This window comes from Molossus molossus, unplaced genomic scaffold (genome assembly GCF_014108415.1).
Source record: "Molossus molossus isolate mMolMol1 unplaced genomic scaffold, mMolMol1.p scaffold_m16_p_18, whole genome shotgun sequence".
NCBI lineage: Eukaryota > Metazoa > Chordata > Mammalia > Chiroptera > Molossidae > Molossus > Molossus molossus.
The window spans coordinates 11,301,478-11,324,638 of record NW_023425353.1 but is presented as its reverse complement, the minus strand read 5'-3'; the positions used below and the strand labels follow the sequence as shown (position 1 = coordinate 11,324,638).

Genomic DNA, 23,161 nt, shown 5'->3' with positions numbered 1-23,161 from the left:
ATGAGTATCTTTTGTGCAAATAAAAGGTCATGTGCTGGGTTAGTGAACCTGATAATAATGGGAGGTGATGAAAACTTCATTGCCTGTTAAATATTCAAGCCTCCAATGCTATTGTTATCTAGCTCTAAATGCTAAAGTTGCACTTTGTAAAATCTACCACCACTAGAAAGAGGAAAAGCACAGAACAAACCCCGCGGACATTTCCGAGTTGTATGGCTGGCAAAGATGACTGACACGGTTCTAACTTGAAATAAATGCAGTCAACTCTGGATCCTCTCACATGTACTTTCCCCAGGGCAGCAACTTTTTTTTTGTCACAGGCTGGGTTTCTGAAGCACCTAGTGTTCCCTGGGTGTGCCTCCCCTGGCCATCGGCGGGGTGCCCCGGGGTAGTGCAGGCTGTCTTCACAGCCGTGTGAGGCTGTGCATTGGGGCAGTAAGCTGGCTGTAGCAGGGCTGAAATTTATTTCACGTCTTCAGAGCCAAATGGAAATGTTCTTAAATGATTTGCTGTTTTGCATTATTCAGAACTTGGATCTTTTCCTCCAGGAGCTGGGCAATGTCTAAAGGAAGAGAGTACTTCATACAAAGTTAGGAGAACTGATGTTCTGGTCTTGTCTATAAAACCTGTAAAATGAGGGGGCTGATTACACTGTGATCTTGAAAGTTCTGCCCAATTCTGTGGTTAAACTAAAAATGTTATGATTATCTTTGCCTTCCAGCCTCACCGTGCTTGTTTTCGCTATTGAAATGGCCTTGGCTTCCTCCCTGTGCAGGGCATTTGCACACACTGCTCCTTTTGCCTGGAGCTGCCCAACTCCTGCGTTTGCTCCGGTTCTCAGCCCAAGCATCACCTCCTCAGGGCCGCCCTGCTGCCGACCTGCCACCTGCTCTGACTTGTGTTCCGCTACTAAATGCGATCACGGAGTTTTATTCCTTTTTCTCAGCGCTCCAATCTCTATGCACCTCTGCCTTTGTTTGGTGTTCAGTTTTGGTCCACAATGCATGTTGAACATATTCCCGAGTGCCTGACACTCAGTTGATAATCATTAAATGCTGAGGGAGAGAATGATAATAACAAGGCAAACATTTATTCACCTCTTGCCACGCTCCAGGCATGTGCTGAGCCCGTTATGACCACTTGCATCCTCTCAACAACCTTGTTAGGACATCATTGTCCCTGTTCACAGGCAAGAAGACTGGCACAGAGTTCAGTTACCCTCAGGGTCATAGCCAGCAAGTGGAGGGCCCTGAGCTAAACCTAGACTGTTCTCATCCCGGAGACCACTCTGAAAGTCCCATTTGCCTTTTCCTTTAAGTCTCTTGAAGGGAGAACAAACTAAGTTAGACCTTTGTGATCTTTGCATTTGTGTGGCTTGTGTATGCGTGTGTGTATGTGTGTGTGTGTGTGTGTGTGTGTGTACTACTGAGGGAACGGGATGGTCAGAGAGTCAGAGGTCCGCACACAGGACCAGCGTAGCCATAAACCAGCGTTTTGGGGTTGCCTCTGGACGGGGGCTCACCTGTTCCCGTGGACGTGGGATGCACAGAAGGCAAAGCTGTAGTGAAGGAGGGTGGGGTCGATCATGGCGCCGTTTTCCGCCCGTTCCAGCAAGTCTCTGAGGTAGCAGAGATGTCGGTGACACCCTCGGACTCCATTTCTGGCACAATACTCATCTAGGACAAACACCTGGCCAGGACTGAACCAGCCCTGTTTGGGGAATAAAGGAGAGACTTTCTTTTAAATACAGGTTTTTTTGGGGAGGGCTGCAGGAGTTGGGGGAGAGTGGAGACGGGGTCAAAAGCAGCCAGAGCAAACCCTCGCTGGCTGCTCAGTGCCAGGCGCTGCCACACACAGTGCGTGCTGCCTGGTCTGACCCTCAGGCTGCCCTGCGGGGAGCTGCCGTTCTCCGTGAGGGATGGGAAACAGCTGGGGAGGGGGGCGCGGAATTTCCCTAGAGTCCCAGAGCTACTGGGGGGGTCTGGGTTAGCAGAGAGCATGATTCCAGAAAGGGTCTCCCCACTTTCCTAGCACTGAGCTGTACACCTTAGAGTGGGAGTGGGCTCGGGGCGAAGTCTTCGTTACTGCCATGAACAAGAATAACATGAAATCCTGAAACTGGTGCTTTACACTTGATCAAGAACTTTCAGTCGAGCCCTATAGCAACCTTGTGAAGTAGACGGGGCAGAGCATCTTCAAGTCTTAGACGAGGACATGGAAATCTGGGCGCTTCTATGACCCCGAAAACACAAAACAAAGGCAGGACTCAAATTCAGCGCTGTCTTACTCCGAACTTCTGGTGCTTGTAGTCTGGAGCATTAAGAAATACTATGACTGGTCTACATACATGTCAGAACTTCATACATCCTTTCACTTAGGAAGAAAAAATTGGGGGGAATAGAGTCAATAATATTGTAATAACTGTGTATGGTGCCAACATGGGGTGGGGGGACTGTAAAGTACATGACTGTCTAGCCACTGTGCTATACATCCGAAACTAATACAGAATAATACTGAATGTTAACTGTAATTTAAAAAATTTAAACGAGGATAATAAAATAATTCTCCAGAGAGAAAAACATACTACTCAGTTTTCAAGTTGTGAGTCAGATATGGTTCAATTCAACCGAGAGGAGCTTCTGTGCCCTGGTTGAGCATCGGCCCTCTGACAGTTCTCATTTTTCTTCTTATTTATTTGCTTGCAGTGGGACAGAGGAAACTGCTACGAACGAGACCCAGGACGGGCTCTCCACTCCAGCAGACTGGGAAGCATCACGCACTTAAGAAAACAGATGCTCAGAAAGGCCAAGTGACTCGCCACTCAAGGTTACCCTTGGGCCAAGCCTGAAGTCCAACGACTGACTTTTTTTTTGGTTTCGGTTGCTTTCTGAAGCAAGAAATGAACCATTTTAGGTGGCACTTTGTAATCTGGGAATTTAGGATTGTTCTAAACATCAATTTAATTCTACTCTGAGGTTCTTCTCTGAGTCACCTTTTGAATACTGCTTTGTATTGGGAGAGTAAACGCAAAAAGAGAAAGTGACTGGGGGCAGGCAGAGGCCGAAGGAGTGCAGCAAGAGGGGCCTGTGCACCCTCTAGTCTCATGTTAGTGATCTGCAGAATCTCCGATCGACAACAGGCAGCTCAGCAATGCATCCAGCGAGAGGCGGCATCTCTCCTCCTTCACATGTAAGTCCCTGCAGAGGGCGGGAGAGTAGTCGAGGCAGTGGGCTGCCCCTATAGGCAACTTCTTTGCCACTCCATCTGCTACCCCAAATGCTAAATCTTAGAAACAACACTGCTGTGAAAGATTAAAATATATTTTCTACGACTCGGATGACACCACGTCTTTTGTAGATGCCAAAATAGCTGCTTTGAAAAGAGTTGAAGAAATATCAATTAGGAACTCAGTCGAAGACACAGAAAAATTTATGTATCCCTGCTGGTCGGTCTCCAAAACTAACTGAAAAAAAAAAAAAGATTGTAATAATGAGAAAATGGAATATATAGAGGCAGGAGATAAGGCCTTTTAATTGCTGTTATTTTCTTAAACTTTGGGATGATGATTAATAGATAAAGGTATGCAAATGGGAAAGAAAACTATTTTATGCTATTCATAATTAATTCTGGATTTTGGAGCATATTTATAAGCCTGTACATGACTAATAGGACACAGCTTCAAAATTTCATTTCTGGTTTATTTATTTTATTTTTTAGAAAATTAAAATTCCTTAGCGATCAATTTCTCAGTGAAAAAGAAAATTGTTTTAAAAAATGATGATGTAAAAAAATGTCTTGAAAATAACACACCTCAAAATGTTTTTTTAAAGAGAATAGAAGTTATATATAAAAGGGAATGAGTTAAGGTCAGAGGCTTATTCTTACAAATTTCATGTACGCAATTTATAATTACGTAAATAATCACATAATCATAGGAAACATTTGAGAAAAATTGCCTTGCAATACAAGGTAAGCCTTTTCTCTCTCTCTCTCTCTTTTTTCCAGTCAAAATGATAAAATGATGTGTTCCTTTCCAATTTGGCAAAATTTAGATTCTTCTGATAAAGTGATTTTAAACCTGAGATAATTAATAAATCTTTTATGAGATGCAGATTAATAAATTATTCCACATAATCCCACTTTGATTTAAGACTATTTTATCTACTGTTTTTAATATTTTGGCTTCTGGTACAGGAAAAAAGAAGAAATTTATAATAAAATGAGTTGTAATCGATTTAGGATATAGCCGTACCACTTTAAAAAGAAACAGATTTTCACTATATTTATTGGGTATTGGTAATGTGCTAAGGATATACATTAACAATAATAACTGTAGAGCAAGGATGAGGCTTTCCCTCTCTGTAAAGTCATTTCGTCATTTCCCCTCACCTTCCTCACCGATAAAGTGGGATTAATAACATTTACCTTTAAAAAACCCAGTGAATTTATGGTTTGCAGAAGAAAATAAATTGGGTCTTTTTCAGGCTTCTGACTTTGATGGTACAAAGCCCCAAATGTATCTTCAGAAATCCAGTAAAGACATAATAGTGGTCCCTTACATTTAAATGATTTAAATCCAGGCTTAAAACAGGATTGCAAGAAACATGATGCCCTGCTGGACAGCTGGACTTCCAAATGCCTAAGGAGCTATAAAAAATTCCCCCAGAGGGTAAAAATGCTTTAAATACTACTAAGAAAAAGAATCCACCCAAACAAACAAACCCAAACCAGTTGAGCTTAGGAAAAGTGGAGTCCATTTATAAATCATTGTAATCTTACAAAACTTAGAAAAAAGAACACATTCATTTCTGAGATAGGAGAACAGGGTCTTATCTCTAGGATGGGGAGAGGGGGTTCTTAAAGTCTGAGACACAGAGTTGATTTTTACAAGTCCTCCACAAGCGGATGCCAAACTCGATTACCCTCTTGGGAATATTTCTCGCTTAGCAGCTGAGAAGGGGAAGCTCAGATAGGGAGGCTGGGGAATTGGATCATCTCTACTGATATAACTTCCTCTCGCTCTGTCTTCTTTGGGGAGGAAAACTACCTCAACTCAGGACCTCAAAAACACATTTATAGTGGTTAAGGGGGCCCTGTCATGGAGAAAAGAGCTTCAAACATCAAGGTAAAGAAATATCTCATTTAAAAAAATGTTACCATGTTTAAATTGCTGTAGACCAAAGAATATACTTGCCAGGCAAGAATAGGAATCATTAAGTCTGTGATCCAAAGTAAGGCGTTGCACCATCTCAAAGAGGGAAGCGTGGTCAAAGTTACAGGGGTTGGACGAGATAAATTCATCCATGCCATGCTTTTGAGCTCTGTCTGCGTCTGTTCATTTACACATGTAGAGAGAGACACAGTTTAGAGAAACACATCACATTTTCTTTGACATTTCAAATACGCAGGAATTCACTAGGCAGTATGAACACTAGCTGTTTCCCATTGCCTCCCACCAACAGCCCCAAGATATTCTTTTTACCTCCCATTGTCAACTTGCATCACTTACTGGCGAGTTTATTGCATTTAGGCAAAAATATATTGGCATCAATATGTTTATCAAATGATCACAACTCCAGTGCCTTTCTGCCGTTCTTGAAAGACTAAGCACACGACCGTAACTTCGCCTGCGTTTCACCGAACACTGAAAGCAGATCGGAGCTTTGCTCATAAAAGCCTATTTAGCTTTTCAGGTTTTTAATAGATTCTGCCATTCCAGTGGTTATGTCTAGAGCAATTTCTCTACAATTGTTGGGATTATCCGGAAAAGGGTTAAGCTGATTTTCAGCAAAGTGACAATATTTGTATCCACCCCTTCCATGGCCCCATTGCCAATTTGGTTTCACAAAACGTTTGGGTCCCCACCCTTCAAAATTAAAAAAAATAATAATAACAACAAAAGATTTGCCTGGAAACCCGGAGAATAAGTTAAATGGGAATTTCGTTGTGACAGCCGGGAACATCGCATTCCAGTGTGCTTACTCAGCTAGCAAAGCTTAGCAAAGAGACAGACAAATGTACTCAGCAAGGGCTATGATCTCCCATTTATTGTGAATTAATAATCTCAATGTATTCACACTTTTCCTTACAGGGTGAAGGCTTTAGGCAAAACCTCCTAAGGGCTAACTAATTAATCTCAATGTGTGTAACAGAAATACTCTATCCTCAATCAGCAAAATAGCTCAGAGAATTCAAGCAAATCCTGAAGAGGTAGGAATGAAGGTCCGAGACATTCAAGGAACCGGCTCATTCCACCTCATGGTTGTTCACTCTCCTGAGATGCAGACTGGGAAGAAAAGCATCTTATATCAAATCAAGCAAGAGTTTCTTCATTCCCTTGCACGCAATATTTTACTGGAACACGAGGGCCTGCCAGGGACCAGGAACGCTGTCAGGACACAGGGAAAATCAATATTTTTTGACTTGAGAGGGTGTTTGGCTAATATTTTCATATGTGGCCTTCAGCCCAGGCAGCTGTTTGCCCTCTTCCATGCTTGGGGAATGGCTGAAAACTTGGGTTATGCTATCAGTGTGACTTTAAGATAATTTAAGATGACGATTTATTTAAGATGATGATTTCTCCTCACATTATAGATTTGGCATGTCATTTAAACGCAAATGCATGGAATGTTAGATTCCTGCCTCCTTATTGTTAGAATTTTCAAATCTTCAGCCATTTTTCGTAGAAGCAGCAAGTGGTCAGTGTTTGAACAGGATGTGCTGTTTATGCCCGAGACACACAGAAGCAGCGGTTTCCAGAAGGCAAGTTGAAGAACGAGTATTTTAACGGCCAAATCGTTCCACTCGGATGATAAAACACACACGCTTTCACAAGGGATACCACATGTGCAGAAATTATATTAGAGAATCTAAAAGAATCCTCTTTGCACTGTTAATTGTCTCAGATTTGTATTCAAGGAAGGGTTTTCAATTTGAGGTTAGGTGCTTTATTTTGGAGGATTCTTTGGTTGGTTGGTCTCCAAGCTACATTTCTCCTTTGATTTGGGATGGCTGGTCAGAGATGGCCAGGAAGTTGGTCCTGGGGAAGGGGGGAGCTAGCTACTCCCAGGGGTGTGTGTGTGTGTGTGTGTGTGTGTGTGTGTGTGTGTGTGTGTGTGTGACTCCTCTGGCCCAAGACAAGTGTCTTAGAGCTGCTCCGACTTCAGATCCCCCCACCCCACAGAACGGCACTCCTGCAGTCTGGGTGGCTGGCTTCTCTGCCTCCCTCAGGGCTGATTCTGTCCTCTCACCTTCATCATGTTGGGTGATTGGATTCAGGAAAACCCGAGTGGGACACACCAATTGCTCACCCTGCTCACCCCCTTTGAGCAGATCGGTGAGGTCTTTCAGGCAGCACCTGCCCCTCGCTCCTGGATTTCCCCGAAGCGGCTGCAGGCTGAAAAACCGGGCCGGCCCTTTCTCTGCCAGCTTGGCTCGGCTATTTTACTGCTCTTCAATTATGACAGTGCCACCGGTCATTTAGCTCAAAGAGAAGGGGGCTCTTTTGTAGCTGTTAAAATATGGCATGTGTTTCAAGTCCCTTACCCTTTCTTTTTGTGTTGAACCTCTTGAAAACTTTGTGATGAACTATTCTGCCTGCTGCCCACTCAGGAAACAGATCTGAAAAGGCAACTTGGCTCCTTCGCAGACCTGGATACAGATCCACTCCCCGCCTCCCAGCCATCGCAAAGCATCTCCACCCTCGACGCTTGGCTGAGAGGACATCTAGAGAACAGTTTGGGTCTGTCTTATGTTGCCAAAGCCTGCTTACCGATAAAAAGCCTTTAGCTTGTTTTCCTTTTCAGAAAGTAACCTAGTCACATACAGATTCATTTCCCATCTTCTTCTCTTTTCTCTCTCTGGGTCCACATGTAGAATGAGCCTGGAATGAATTTGGAGGTCTGGATTCTAGTTTAAGCTGTGTTTCAAAATAGCTGTGAGATGCTGGCTGAGTTGCTGTCTCGGGGCCTCAGTTTCCTGTGTGTAAAATGAGCTGACCTTTCAGCTCCCGCTCTGCTGTCGCCGTCATTTGATCATCCTTCAGATCCCTCGCACACCTTCTATATGTGTGGATGAAGCGTAATGCAGCGGGAATTTCTAGCAAGTAAAAGGAGCAGCCCCTGGATTTTGCTTACGCAGAATCATCATTGACTCAGAATTACGCTCCTTATCTTAATAATGATTCCAACAACTCAAGAGTGCTTAAAAGGGTGGCTGGCTCCTGTGGACTCTGAGGGTTTCATTAAGCTTATTATACTCAGAAGGAGAAAGAGAAGTGGAGGCCAGGAATGCTATTGTACGGGGTCAGTGGAAGGGATCCGATTTTCAAGCTCCATTTGAGCAGGTACTTTCCCCCCTACTATATTTCCAGAACCTAGAACGGTATCTGGGACATATGTGTATATATAATGAATTTATTTCATCAAAATAAATAAATTCACTCTTTCAACAAGTATCTTCTATTTTTTTTGATTTCATGGACTGTTGATATGCTAAATTCAACAGGAACAAGTTTATTGGAGCTAAAATAGCAGGTGGTTCAGTGGGTGGGCTCAGGGGTTCACAGACTGACTGGGGGGCTAGCTCTGCCTGCAGAAGCACGTGACGCGAGGCCGGTTGATTAGTATCTGAGTCGCATTTTCCTCCCTTGTCAGCTGAGGACAGTGTTGGAGTCTCCCCGCAGAGGGTTGCTGAGAGGATCGGTGAGAAGGGGGTGAAAAGCACCTCGGCTCCTGGCACAGGCTAAGTGCTCAATAAACTGTCCCTAGGAGCGAACGCACAGGCTTCTTAGCACTCCCAAAGCAGTTTGTTTCATGTTCTTGGAGAACGGAAGATGTCTCCAAATGTATAGCTGATGCTCGTTACAGGTTGCTTCTTAAGCCACATTGTTGCTAGGCAGCTGGGGGTCCTTTCTCACGGCTCAGCTTGAATGTTCTCCTTTGCCTGGTATAGCCAATTCCTAAGTCCTGTCTTTGTGTTTCTGCTGCGCTATGTTGCAATTTCTCTATAGATTCACAGACAATTGAATCCCTTGGTAGATAATATGTTCCTTGAGGGTAAGTTTCTGATCTGTTATTTCCCCTGCCGAGCCAGGTCCTTAGAGGTGTTTATTAACGAACTTATTCTGACACTTCCATCCCAGGAAACTTCCCACTGACTTTATTAAGGAGTCACACACATGGGGATTCAGATGGCATCTTGCAAATCCCAAAGTGGGAACATGTGCTCTCAGGGGAAAAAAATCTTATAGAAGGAAACAGAATTCTAGGTGCAGGTGTCTTTGGATACCATTCAGATCGTCTGCCTGTGTCTCCATACATGTCTAGGACCATATGCATTACATATGTTGTCTATTTTAAAATAAAACACTGCAGTGGTCCAGCTGTTCCAAATTCTGTTTCAAAGAGCTTGTGGGTGCTTCCCAAGCAACACCATACAGTCACTCCTGCACTGTCCCAGTCTGCTCTCCTACAGTGCCGAACACGAAAAATTAAATGCTCCTTGCAACTCCAGTTCCCTCTACAAACAATTGGATTTGATTGATTGGGAAAAAAAAAAAAAAAAAAGGGAAATGCCAATGCTGACATTAGCAAGGGGGAAATAGCCCAGAGCCAAAGTATGAAAGTTAATTCTTAAATTCAAGACACCTAGGGATCACTTCCTTTGCCAATGCTCGGCATGTGTCAACAGAATGAAAATGAATTTTAACACTAGGGTGAGCAAAATAGAATTAGGAGAGTACATGGCTGCTTAAAACTCCAGTGCTATTTAGGGAGATGCTTTAGGGAGATGCATATCGATGCTCATTATTATTACTATTATTATTATTATTTAGAAATCAAAGACTGACTACTGCATCTTAAGAACTGACTTCAATCTGTGCCCTTCATCTTTCCCAGTGGGGGATGAAAGTTCCTAAGTCCTGCTTGGTCTGCAAGGACTCCAAACGTACTGAAATGGGCTGTGAAACTCTACGGGCTCTGTAGCTGGGGCATCATTCAACACATCTTCCAAACAGTGCCCCTTGTTTCACTTCTGGGGTTAACTGCAGAAAGATCTGAAGTCCTGTATCGCATGGGCATAGGAGACCAACTCCGACTAAACTGAGATGGATAAGCCGATGCTGGTCCCTAACTACATCAGGAAACTCGATGCGCCATCAGGGGCTTCCATGCCACCAAAACAGGCCTGTGGAAGCCAGGTCACCTGCAAGTAGAAACTGACCTAAACCCTTCACCAAGTTTGCTAGGAAACAATTCTGGTTTGGCATTTAAGGAATATTGGAAAAATATCAGTTCCTAAAGTGCTACAAGTGTGTAGGTTTTATACTCTTATTTAATCTACTTCATTAAAATTCAAATGATGTCCTTAATTGACCACCTTGCCATTTGTATTGTTCTTAAATTGATTATGATGTTTGATATTTTCAATCATGTTACGTTTGATATTCTTTTCTCTTTCTTCCCCTCATAATGGGAACAATATACATCATATTTTTCATGATTTCTTGTCTTAACAAGTTTAGTTATGTGATCTTGTTTCAGATGTAAATTTTTTTAGATACGCTTGCAATAAGGCCTACCAAATCAAGGTAATTATCTTTGGGGGTAGGGGTAGAATAATATAGCTTTCAAATTTTTATTTTATTGAGATTTTCCTATTATTCTAACAGCTAAGAGAATGAAGACAAAAGTTCAATCTCTTTCTGTTGTAATATCACATTTTGGGACTTTTCGTAGACTAGAGTGAAAGAAATTCTGCTGTTGCAAATAATTATGATTGTATTAATATGCTGTCCGAGAGAAGCCCCTTTCTTTAATGAATCCCTGTTGCAATAAACTAGAGGTAGCAGTTTTATGGCTGAAATTCAGAGCACAGTTATGGCTGTTGTCACTCCTGATGGATGCTAGAGGCAAGAGAATCGCTAATGTAACTCTAAAGTCGTTGTGAACCCAAACTGCAAATTAAAAGGTGACTTTGTATCTTTCTTAGATGGAAAAGGCATACTTGTCATATCTGCTTGACAGTACAAGAGTGAATGTATGGGTTGGACAATAACGAACAATGACAGTAGTCAACCTCATCAGAAGACATGAAATAAAGAAATGACAATGATTGATGGCAGCTGCCTGTTTACAGATTTTTCTAGAAGAGTTTTTCTTGGCACAATCAAGTAACCAGGGGATGTCGTAGTGCCCTTCCTGAGCTGTGCAGTAAGCTAGAGACTGGCCCTCCCATGCCCGCTGCCCTTGAGAATCAACTTAATTCCTCCACAGTCCCTTCAACTAGATCAAGCTAACGTGCATGGCCAAGAGAGCATGGCTTCTTCAGAAGCTATGGAGTGCCACAATGAATTCTGCAGAAACCTTGAATTAAAAACTACTATGACAATACACTCAAGGGGATAAACAGGTGCTGTGTATTTCAATGTTCATTTTTATAATTCTTTTAAAGACAGCTGCTTCGAGTAAAATTCAGAATGAAGATTTTCTTAATGACCTCAAAATAAGTAAATGATATTTAATTTTCCCTGCAGTAGTCATTACATTTTCAATTAATTTACAGAGTACTTGATGTTTTTACATTCCCTACAACATGAGCAAAAATAAATTTTCTCTAGTTGACTAATTAATACTGTATCTTACTGTAAATCATTTTGTGACATGAAAATACTCAGCTGATTAGCAAATAATATGTTAAGTGTGTCTGAAGTAGTTAATAAAGAAATGAAGCTTCATTTAGCAAGGTCTATTTAGATCATATCATGGTATTTGGAAAATTTGGGGCCTGATTGTGGAGGTCTGTTCTTTAAAAAGTTCATTTATTTTGATGATGAGTAGGAAAGTGATTTACAGTGTGGTTTTGGGTCATGCAAATTAGGTTAATATTGAATTAATTCTTTGATATCGCACTCCTGCAATGTAGCAACTGCAAGTTGACAATACAAGAAGACAGCAAAAATCTCATGAGATAAAACTATAGAAAGGAAGTAAAGCAAATGAGTATCTGGAAATTTACTAGCAATGCGTTATTGTGCAAATACATGTAAATTTACGCAGGACCAAACCCATTCAGTCGTTTATTCATCCATCCTTTCATTCTTTAAAAAAAGTTGAGCAAAATCCTAAATTCCCACTAAGTTCGCATTCTATGGTAAGCTTTTAAAAATGCCTCATCAGACATTCAAAGGAAAGTAAGTTAAATTAATTATCTGCTTGGAGTGTTAAAAAAAAATCTGTCTGCTAGCCAGGGGTACATTTATGCAAAATAAAAGAAAAGAAAAAAAAAGAAAGAAAGAAAGGGGAAAAGAAGGCAAATTAGAGAAAGAAACAAAAAGGATTAGAGGAAGGACTATTATTAAATGATCAGGAAAAATGATACGACCTACAACTTCTAAATTAGCATTCAAAATACTCAAGTACATATTTGCCTGCTCTCTTGACCAAGTTTGCTCTCTCCCTCCAGGGTCAAGTCTGCCTGCAATATCTTTTTTGGTGGTCAGATTTTTCCTATATGAATAAAGAAATTATATTTCCTCTTTTATTAATAACTCAAATAGTAAAAAAAGATTTCCCTAAGTTTTGTTTTTTTTCCTCTTTCAGGTGTACGTTTAGAAAAATCAATACAAATACAAATGATGTTGAAGAAGCTACTGTTGTCATTGTTCTTGGGGAGTGGCGGAGACACTGGAGATAAGAGGTCAAAGCCCTCCATGGCATTGTGAGATTGTGAACAGCTGTATGGACTCAGCTGTGTCCCTAATTTCCTGCTTTGTGTGTGGTAGTCCCAGGTAACACTGCTCTCCTTCCAAAATTAACCCTCCATTGGGTCTTACTTAGAACACACCCTCAAGCCAGGTAGAATTGATTCTTTAGTGTTCAATGAATGCATTTACATGATCAATTGTACTCTGCAATTTCTTAAAGTCTTGTTTAGGCACCATCTTTGGGTTTCCTACCCCACCATTCTGTTTGTTAAGGTATCTGTGGTTACCATCCCATTGGGCCACTGACGTTCTAATCTTTGGAATGGGAAAGGAAAACAGCCACAACACATCATCAGTGCAGAATGATCTGTTTGCAGGCATTAAGCGGTCAGGTAGCTGTGGATTCCATGAAACAAAGGTATTATTTGCCATTTGGTTGTGATGTTGATTAAGATTCATGGAATGAGAAAAATAAATGTTAATAGTTGGCTTTACTCAGAGGATCATTTGATGCCAATATGAAAGCCAAGGAGAGGAGGCAATTATGCACATGTCACATGCACCCTACTTTCAGTACGAAGCTTACATTTCAAACCTACGGTCAGGAAAATAACATGAAAAATTTGACTACAAAGTCTAGACAGGAGGAAGATATAAGAGGAGAGGGAGGAAGCACATTGCAGGTGTCAGATAATCTAGTCTGATTATCTGAGCTGAGCTAGCTATAGGGGAACACTTACCCTTCAGTCCAGCTAGAAGTTAGCAGGGTAAGAAGGAACAAACCAGAATAACATAAAGACTAGCAACAAGGCTCAGGAAAGCAGACAGGAGTTCTAACCTAGCAGCTAAAGTTCTTGGGTTCGAGCAAAGATTGAACAAGAAAACTTAAATGAAACAAAACAAAACAAAAACCAAAGTTAACCCCTCCCCCCAAACCAACAGTAACCAAGACCCCTCTAACTGTTGAAGAATGTTCAGGTGGTAGCAAAAATAGAACAATTCTCAAAAAAACTGAACGTTGGGGATCTACAATGTGATTAACAGTTATTACTTGAGAAACAGACATTAAAATGAGACTCATTGCAAGTGATATATTAGTCAATTGACCAAATAACAAAGCTTAAAATACCGCCCCCCCCACTCTGAGGTCCTGATGTTTTCCATTCCTCTAACACAGGGATTAGGTGTCTCGATGAGAGGCCACTTGGCATCATAAATTGTGGCCACACTCAAATTCAAATTCGAATATTGTTTCCAAGGTAAGCACCATTGGCCTTAAAAATTGGAAAATTGTAATTAGTTGTTCAAAAAAGTTGCATAGCTAGGCACTGACTTAATTTTTCTCAAGTTTTAACCAAAAAAAGGGGGTGGGGGATTAAATCAACAACAACACACACCAAAACCACAAAAGAACAAAAAAGTTTGTTTGGTGGAACCCTCCCGAAATCATTGTAGAGTCTCATACAAACTAATGAATAGCAGGATCTATTTTTTTTCTGGTATTTACAGTTGAATATAAATATTCCACTCCATTCTTTCTTAGGCGTGTCTTTTTATTTTGAAATTGCAAAAAATAAAAACTGCATCCAGAAATCCGTTAAACTGAATTTGGAAAGACCCAAACGAACTCACAATTACTCTCAAGTTCCCCCAACTGTAAAACCCTTCTCAGGTTTGCCTTGAACAGACAGCGACATGACTAGACTGGAGTGTTTATTTTTCTCTACTCAAAGTCCTCTCCCATTATCTGTAGCTTCCCTTTGCCATTAAATACTAATAAAGTAATTACAAAGTTAACTCCTTGAAAGTTGTTCTTAAGAATTATTCACTTGCAAGAATGGTAAATACTTTGAACAAATATTCAAAGGCAGGATTTGATGAGATGTATACAGAATAAAGTATTTAACAATGACCCTTACCTGTTGGAAGTCAAGCAAACCTTTTTAAAATGCAATACTTGATTGTTTTCACTCTTTTCTTTGGGGAATCTGTGATCCACTTAAAGCATGTGATGCGATACAAAGCAAGTCAATGTACAGACTGAGAACCTATGATAAGTGAAGGATCAAATTTTCTACCTACTATTGTGCTGTGATAGTTTTTCATTGTCCTATAAGCTTGCTTTGTAGTACAAAGTGATCAGTCTGTCCCTGCTTGCCCAGGACTGAGGGGTGTCTGGGGACACAGGACATTAGTGCTAAAACCAGGGAAGTAGTGGGCACATCTGGTCACCCTTGAGTTTGACTGATCTCTTTAAAAGTGATCGTTTAAATTTAACATATTAAATGCAGATTTCAAGTAATTATGACATATGTCCAATAAAAATTATGACATACTGCCTGACTCCTAGCCATTTTTTGGTATGTGTAACCATTCATGGCACCACAGAATGTAAAATTCCTGCTTCCTTTTTTTCTTTCTCATGGGTTTCATATACCCCGAACTGCAGACGGTGGGAGCGGAAGATTAGGCTGGTTGAATCCTGACCGGTGTCCTCTGCTGGCATCTACGTCATGGGAACACATGCCTCACTCGCTGGAGCCCTGGCTGCAGTTTTTTTTAAATCCTCACCTGGCGATATTTTTCCATTTTTGTTCAGATAGAGTGGGAGGGAGAGAGAGGAAGAGAGAGAGAGAGAAACATCGACGTGAAAGGGACACATCGAGTGGCTACCTCCCAAACGACCTATCCAGGGCTGGGGATGAATCGCAACCGAGGTCCGTGCCCTTGACCGGAATCGAACCTGCAACTCATTGGTCCATGGACTGACGCTCTACCACTGAGCCAAACCGGCCAGGGCCTGGCTGCAGGTTTTATGAAGTGCCTGAACCATCAAGAGATCAAATCTGGAACAGTGTTGAGGCTCTGTTTGCAGGGTAGTGAAATCACTAAGGGGCTCTAGGGTTGGAGAAGCTCCGGGTCCGGGTTGTCACTTTATTGCAGGGTGGTGCCGTTGGGTAGGGTGGGCACCGCACAGCTCGACAGGGGCCGTTCACATCACGTCTGTGATAAGCGCCTCCTGCAGCAGCGCCTCCTTGGCTGCACGTGCTGGCCTTGTTCTTATGCAACCTGGCAAGTGTAGGCGGCCCTCACACCCTTCGGAGAACCCCCGTTCTGGGAGTGATTAAGGAGGCACTAGAGAAGACGGCGGCTCCCCCAAGCAGGTGTTGATCAATCCCAGAGGCCTGGATTATCTGATCTCACTCATTGCTAAGCCTACCTTCCCTGCTCTGGAATAAAAGCTCCTACGTGAACTAGGGGAGTGACTGCCAAGCTCACGTGTGCTCGGCTGAATCTTCCTGCTGATGCCGCATGACCAGCACTTGAACCTCACAGCCGAAAGATCCCGCCCAAGAAGGAAATCTGAATCAAGAGCCCCTGAGCATTTCCATGAAGAGACAGCATCCCCTCTTAGGCAGCTCCCGTCGGCTGGCTTCTTGTTTTAATCACGATTACTCCTGAATGTCCTTCCTTTTCCTGCACTAGTGAGGAAAACGTGGACCAAACGCAAACCACGTAATCGTTTCTTCATCGGGGCGGATGAGAGAACACACCCCGAATGTAAGCTGAGATGGCTGCAGAGGTTATTTGGAAATCAGACCTGCATGTTCTAAATATCACCCGAGATACATGTTTCATGAGGTCGCTTTGGATGGTGGGGATAATTAGGAAACTTTTTTCCTCATACACAGACGACTCCATTTCAGAGGCTATGATGGGGGTGTGTGCTGTTTGCAAATGTATTTAAAAGGAGCCTGTTGGGCAAGATAAAAGGAGGGATTCCATCACAGAGGGTTTTCAAAAAAATTAAGTCAATATTGGGTATGCTTTATCTCCACTAACAACTCAACAGAACAAGATGCCGTCTCTCTTTACGGCCCTCAAACCTGAATGCCACAAGAAGAAAGTGAAGACGAGGGGGGTGGCCATGGTCCCTGCGCCCCCAAGTCCCTCTTCAACCTCTTCCTCCTTCTTTCAGGACTTTTGCCTGGAAACCCACAGTGATTGTGTGATTACTTACAACGTTCCACAGGGAATGCATCTTCCTTTAAAAACCACCAGTATTGGACCGGAATTCCTGGGAGCACCTGATTAATGGTCTTTGTCATCCGAAAAGAGTTTTTTTCCCATCCACAAAGGTGTGACAAGGTTAAAGAGGACAGTCTTGTTAGACAGAAAGGGACATGGCAGTGGAACCCACTGGAGAGGGTATTTACCTCTATGTGGCTGCTGTCGCTGCAGAATTATTCCGTCCATGTCCGCATTGGGTTTAAGAGCAGCCGAAGAGAGGCCATGTCAAAGCCCTGTGCTAAAGGTCAAGTTGGTGCTGCGGGCCTTCCCACCGGGTCTCCCTTCCGCTGTACATGCTTGTGGGACTGACTCCCTATCATCTGAACTGATGCTCAGACCCACTGTCGAATACCCCCTCTCCTCACGCAGACACCGCGCATGACATTCTTCATGGCATTTCTGTGTCGGAAACTATCTCATTTCTTTGTTGACTTGCTGGCAGTGTAGATCCCTCCATGGGACACAGGCATCCTGAGAGCAGGGACCTCGTCTGTCTTCCTCATCAGTATACGTGTCATCACCTAGACCACTGCTCAGCGAACTAGACCGAATGAGTGTGTTCCATGCTTAGTGCTAAAAACTGCCTTGTCCCTGAGCTGTCTCCAATCGACTTGGTAATCAAGGCAAAAGTCACTATTTAGGGTTAATGTTTGCAACTAAAATGAATTACTTCATTGGGTGCTGTAGGCTCCCGATGTCATCACCTTCTCTGTTCTAACGGACATCTTTGGGGTGCGCTGGGTCATCTGACCCTGACCAGCAGAAGGGTGGGGAGATGAAACTATCTAGGTAGCAAGAAGACACGGCAAGGAGGAAAGGAGTTAAAACGGATGCAGAGTCAGAAGAGAAGAAGCTGCGATAGGAGTAGGGCGATTGGAAGAGATGGTTTCACTTGCGTGCTCTGGTCTTTTGGCTCAGAATGGGATTTTAGGTATCCTGGTTTTTATTTGTTTGTTTGCTTTTTTCTACTTCGTGTGATAATGTCATCATTTATTTTTAAATGGCTCTAAATTGCAGATTTAAATTTGCTCAAATCAAGCCCTATTTTAATAGAAAGAAATGAGGCAAGGACATAGTAATGTACTATTTTTGAGACTCAAACAAATACATGTTTGGTTGTAAATTCCAAACTCTTACAAAGAGATACAAATCCACCTAAATATACTTCCCTTTGTTTAGTCCTTAAAGTGTCAAGTATTGCACTTTAAAATTACTGTCATCTAACATTTTTGTCCCAACTTTTCCCCCTGAATTCACTGTTGTTGTTTTTTCCAGCAAATATGATTTTATGGGTAATATTAAAGCCACTAGATTTTTCTAATTCAACTTTGCAAGATTTACTCTACAGAACTATTTTGAACAAATGGCGTATTTACTTACAGAATTGGGAGATGGGGGCATCCAGCTGAGGCACATTCCCCCCTTTGGCGTTGAGTTTCTGGACCTGGGTCGGGGGCACAGGCTTGTGCGACTGCCCGGTGGCCCGGTACATGGCTTGGACCCACAGGATGCGGTCTTGCTCGTCGTCACTGGCGAATATCACGGTGTCTCCTTCTTTGACTGCATTGAAGAAGGCTCGGCCACCCTCCAGACCTGCAGTAACAGGGAACACAAACTGCTGAGCTGAGCTGCAGTGTTCTTGGCCTGACCGAGCCCTGAGGAAGGAGGTTTCTGCTGCTTTTCCGTGGGCCAGAGGACTCCAGTGGGAAGGCTGACACCCGGTCGGCCAGAGAGGGCCATGGTGTGAAAGAGGCGTCTTTGAATCTGGCTTTTGTCTCTCTTTGTCTGGCTGGGAACAGAATTGCCAAGCAAACTGTCTACTGGCTAGGTAAACACCTGCCTATAAATATACTATTATTCTCTCATCTTTGTTTTTTAAATCCTCACCCAAGGAAATTTTTCCATTTATCTTCAGATAGAGTAAGAAGGAGAAGAAGGGAGGGAGGGAGGGCGGGAGGGGGAGAGAGAGAGAGAGACATCAATTGGTTGCTTCCTGCACAACCCTGACCAGGGCCAGGGATGAACCACAACTGAGGTATGTGCCCTTGACCGTGACTCTTTGGTCCGCAGGCTGACGCTCTAACCAGTGAGAGCTATTTCTCTCATCTTTTAAACAAACAAACAACAACAAAAACATCTCTTGAGCCCTATCCCTTTCTCTTTACAATGCCAGGGACATGGACCAGGGTTGGTCGAGTTTCAGCGCCTGAGCGAGTCCCCTGCGCGTCTTGTTAGAAGGCAGCTTCTGCTTCAATGGGTCAGGGGAGAGCCCGAGGGCCTGTGCATCTAACAAGCTCCAGACCATGCAGATGGTGTGGGTTCAAGGACCACACTTCAGATACCAGGGGCCTCTCTCCTCTTCTGCCTTACAGCCCCTCCAATCAGGCTACTGCCCCACTGAAGCTTGACAAGGTCCCCAGTGACCCCCACATGTCTGAACCCAATGATCAATTCCAAGCCCTCATTTTAGTCTATCCATCTTCCTTTCAGCAAAATCTGACACTCACTCCATTCTCTTTGAAATGCTTTCTTCACTTGGCCCCAGGTCACCTGCTTTCTTCCTCCCTCTCTGGCTGCTGCTTGTCAGTCTTGTTTGGGGGTTCCCCCTCTTCCTCCTGCCCTTTAAACGTTGGCGCATCCCGGGATTCTGCTTTCGGACCTCTTCTTGTCCTATCTACATCGTCTCTTCCGGTGCTGCTATCCACTCTCAATACCGTGAATATGCTCACGGTCCCCATGTTTCTACCTCCATCCTGGACGTCTCCCTGTGAATTGCAGACCTGAACATCTATGGTTTTCTTGACTTCTCTCCATGGATATCTAATAGACACCCCATGCTTATTATATCCAACACCGAGCTCCCGGCCTTTCTCCCAGACTCCTCTGCCCTCAGTCAGCTGAGCTCATCCCTCCAGCCGCTCAAGCTCTCGCCTCCCCCTGTGGTCCTCGCCAGTCGCTCCCAGAGGAATTCCCACGGCACTCATTCTTCAGGAGGTCACCCCGGTGCTGCTACCCCGCATCTAGCCAGGCTCGCCTCCCATCTGGATTATTTCACGGCCTCTGATCTGATCCGTCTGCCCTCATCCTCACGTTCTGCCGTCAGGGGTGCCGGGGTTAGCGGGAGAGTCAGGTCATGTCATCCCCTCTGCTTCAAACCTGCCAGCGACTCCACAGGGCACTCGGGCACAGTCCAGGTCCTGACAAGGCCCGCAAGGCCCCAGGCGCTGACCCCGCGACCCTGCCCTCCTCTCTCTCAGAGGTACACGCACTCACTTCTCTGCAGGCTACGCGGCCTCTTGCAGGTCCTTGCACACTCCAGGGAGTTCTCACCTCAGCACTTCGCTGTTTCCGGGGCCTCGACCACGCGTCCTCCAGACGTCTGTGTGGCCCACAGCCTCGCTTCCTTCGTCTTCACTCCAATGTCCCTTCTTGGGCAAGCCTCCCCTCCGCCTCCCCTCCCTGCTCATCTCTCTCACCCTGCTCGACCTTTCTCCATGGTCCTTATCCCCGTCTTAAAGCTACGTATCTCTTTACCTCGTAAGGACAGGTTTTGTCTGTTTGTTCACTGTCATGTCCCTGGTACCTAGAATAGTACATGCCATATACCAGGCGCTCCACAAGTGCTTCCTGAGGGAAGGACTGCTCACAGACCCATCTTTTCCCATGGGCAGTTCTCAAGGTTAACACTCAGAGAAAGCGAGGAGGAAGCCTCTCTTTGAACTTGGGCCAAAGTTACTTTGTATATGTCAACAGAGTCCCAAAGCTGGTATTTTGGGGTTACTGGAACTCTCTGGCCAGATACAAAGCTTCATATCCTCATCAGGTTCCTTATCTTCTCCCCAATTATCAGTTAAAATTGAGAGACTGATTGGAGTGAGCAGCAGCCCCAAACTTCCAACAAGGCTCAGCCACCAATCAGCTTGACACTTGGCACTGAAGGAGGAGAGGCGAAGACTTTGCCATTCTGTCGAGAATGTAAACTCGGGCCGATTCCGCAGAGTGTGTGTTCAGAGGTCTGCACGTGGATTTCCCGGGGATTCTAGAACAAGGAGGGGCTGCTTCTGCATATGGAGGGCCTAGTGGTGCAGCATTTTCAATGGAAGGTTTTTGGTGGTTATAATGATGAGGAAATATTTTTCCTGATTTTTTAAGGAGAGTTTTACAACATGGAAGTTGGGTAGGAGTGCGGACAGTCGGCAAGCTGGGAAAACCTGATGAAATGTATGATAAGAAGGAAAACCCCCAAGGGGGCAGGAGGAAGGAGCAAAGCTTCGAGGGATGAGTTAAGACCCGAGAAGGGAGCAAGAGGAGCTCAGAGAGTGGCGGACAGGCCTCTGCAGTTTAGGGCATGGTGACCTCTGGGAGGAGCTGCTGTGAGGGGGCAGCGAACGGCAGGCAGACATCGCTGGGGGACCCGGCCCGCTCCCTCCACCCTCGGGCTGCAGCTACTGTCAGAAAGTCAGTTCACGGGGTTGTCTCAAAGGGGACAGGCAGAGAGAGAGATGCTAAGAAGTTTTCAATGTTCTTTTAATCCTCCCAACAGCCCTGTGAGATAAGTGCTAGCATCCCCATTTTATAAACAAGAAAACTGAGTCGGAGAGGGCAGTCACTAGCCCGTGGACACAGAGCGGGGCTCGGAGCGTCAGAGCTGGGCGTCCACTCTTGGCTGCCTGACCCAGGGCTGGCGACTGCAGAGAAACCCCTAGAGCAGCAGCAGCCATGACAAGGACAGCGGTGGAGATGTCCCGCAAGCGTGGCGGCCAGGACACACCGACAGGAGGAAGGAGAGAGCAGAGCGCATATGGAACACCGCGTGACAGGAAGCAGGGCGAGCAGAGTCTTGGACGGTCTTAGTGCGGCAGTTCCCGGGGCCTGAACCTGCAAAATGCCTTGTGCGACGGTGCACGGGCTCCCCGTGGGGTCCCCACGGTACTGCCTTGGCAAGGGCCAGAGGGCCTGTCGGGGGATGGACGGAGGCAGGCCAGGCAAGGAGCGCTGACCGGCTCCCTGGGGCAGAGACTGGCCCACAGCACACACGGTCAAGTGGTCGAAGATTTAGTTCCGTGGTTTAAATTGTGCGACCGAATTGTTTTGAATGAATATCCTTTTATTTGAAAACTTCGTCCCCTATTCTAATAGGAATTAAGAGATTGTCTCGCTCTCCGAACTGTGCCAGGGAAAGGCAAAGCGAAGCGTTCCCGTCGTCAGATGAAAGGAGTATCCTGTACGTGGGACTGGCGTAGTCAGCCAGCAATTCCCCCAACTACTATTTCAAGAGCTCTAAACAGCTAACGTGAATTCAGTGCCAATGCTGGTGTCTGGGTGACCACTGGGTCCCAGGCCGGCACAAGCCAAGGTCACCCACAGCTGCAGGGCCACCTGCCCCGTACACACCTCTGCCAGCCGGGCCCACTGACCACCTGGATAGAGCCGAGAAGAGGAGGGGGACACACGGTCTCAGACGTCCTGTCCGCTTGCACGCCCCTTCCAGGGGCAGCTGGGGAGGCTCCTCACCTCTGTGTGGACCTTGGCCAAGCTGCACCTCACTTCTCCCTCCAGCTGGCCAACCACTGTGCGTAGAACCCCCATGAGGCTTAGGGATGTATGAGGATTCTGGGCCCCCCTTCTGGTTCATAGATTAGGTCTGGGGCCCAGGCACTTGTTTTTAATAAGCACTCTTCGAGAAATTCTGAGTTAGACTTTTCTCGTGACAACTAGGAGTATTCAAATCTCATTTTCAATCAAACGTTACTTTGAAAATTAGTAGGACTTGGCATACAGAAAGCAAAGAAGAAGCTGCTTATTATTTTTCCCATCTTTGGTAACAGAATTTATAAATTATAGCCCATGGGATTAATGTGATCAAAAAGAAGAGGAGCTTTTCTGATATCTGTGCACCTTCCCTTGACGTGGAGACAGAACTCCTGCCCTCCTGAGGAAGAGGCTTCTGCTCCCATGTGATAAAATAACAGCATAGCTCCCTGCTAATGCCAAGGGTGACACGGCTGGACCCGGAGTGTCAGCCCAGCTCCTTCCTTTACGGAGCAGGATGACAACCTGGTCCTTTGCACTTGGTGGGTGGGACTGCGGTGAGGGCCAGGGGCAACCCTGGAGAGAGAGAAAGTGGCGAACTGGCTTTACGGGGTTACTGTCAGAGATGCGGTCATTTCCCCTCTCATGCTGGCCTCAGCCTCCACGGTACCCTGGGGTCTTAGGAAAGACGGGGGTGCTCTGCAGGGAACCCAGTGGGCTGAGAAGGCCACAGACCACCACAGAACACCCTGGGAGCCACGTGCTCTCAGTGAGCTGCGCACGGACTGTTCAAACTTTAGGCTGTCTTTGTTGTGACGGTTCCCAGACAGCCTTTCGTGCACGCCTGTGCGG

At 44.8% G+C, this 23,161-nt stretch overlaps 1 protein-coding gene across 17 annotated transcripts in view; it reads right to left on the bottom strand.

Annotated features, from left to right (window-relative positions):
• CADPS (calcium dependent secretion activator) overlaps positions 1-23,161 on the bottom strand; it is a 479,176-nt gene that overhangs the window by 136,057 nt on the left and 319,958 nt on the right. For 15 of the 17 annotated variants that reach the window (XM_036266610.1, XM_036266613.1, XM_036266614.1 and 12 more), the window contains exons 11-13: positions 18,158-18,370; positions 5,195-5,331; positions 1,523-1,710 (exon numbers count right to left, since the gene is read on the bottom strand). In XM_036266610.1, coding sequence (XP_036122503.1) covers positions 1,523-1,710; positions 5,195-5,331; positions 18,158-18,370 — 538 coding nt within the window. Of the gene's footprint in view, positions 1-1,522; positions 1,711-5,194; positions 5,332-13,446; positions 13,459-18,157; positions 18,371-23,161 lie in introns of all 17 variants that reach the window. The other 2 variants (XM_036266617.1, XM_036266620.1) reach the window with 1 other exon arrangement.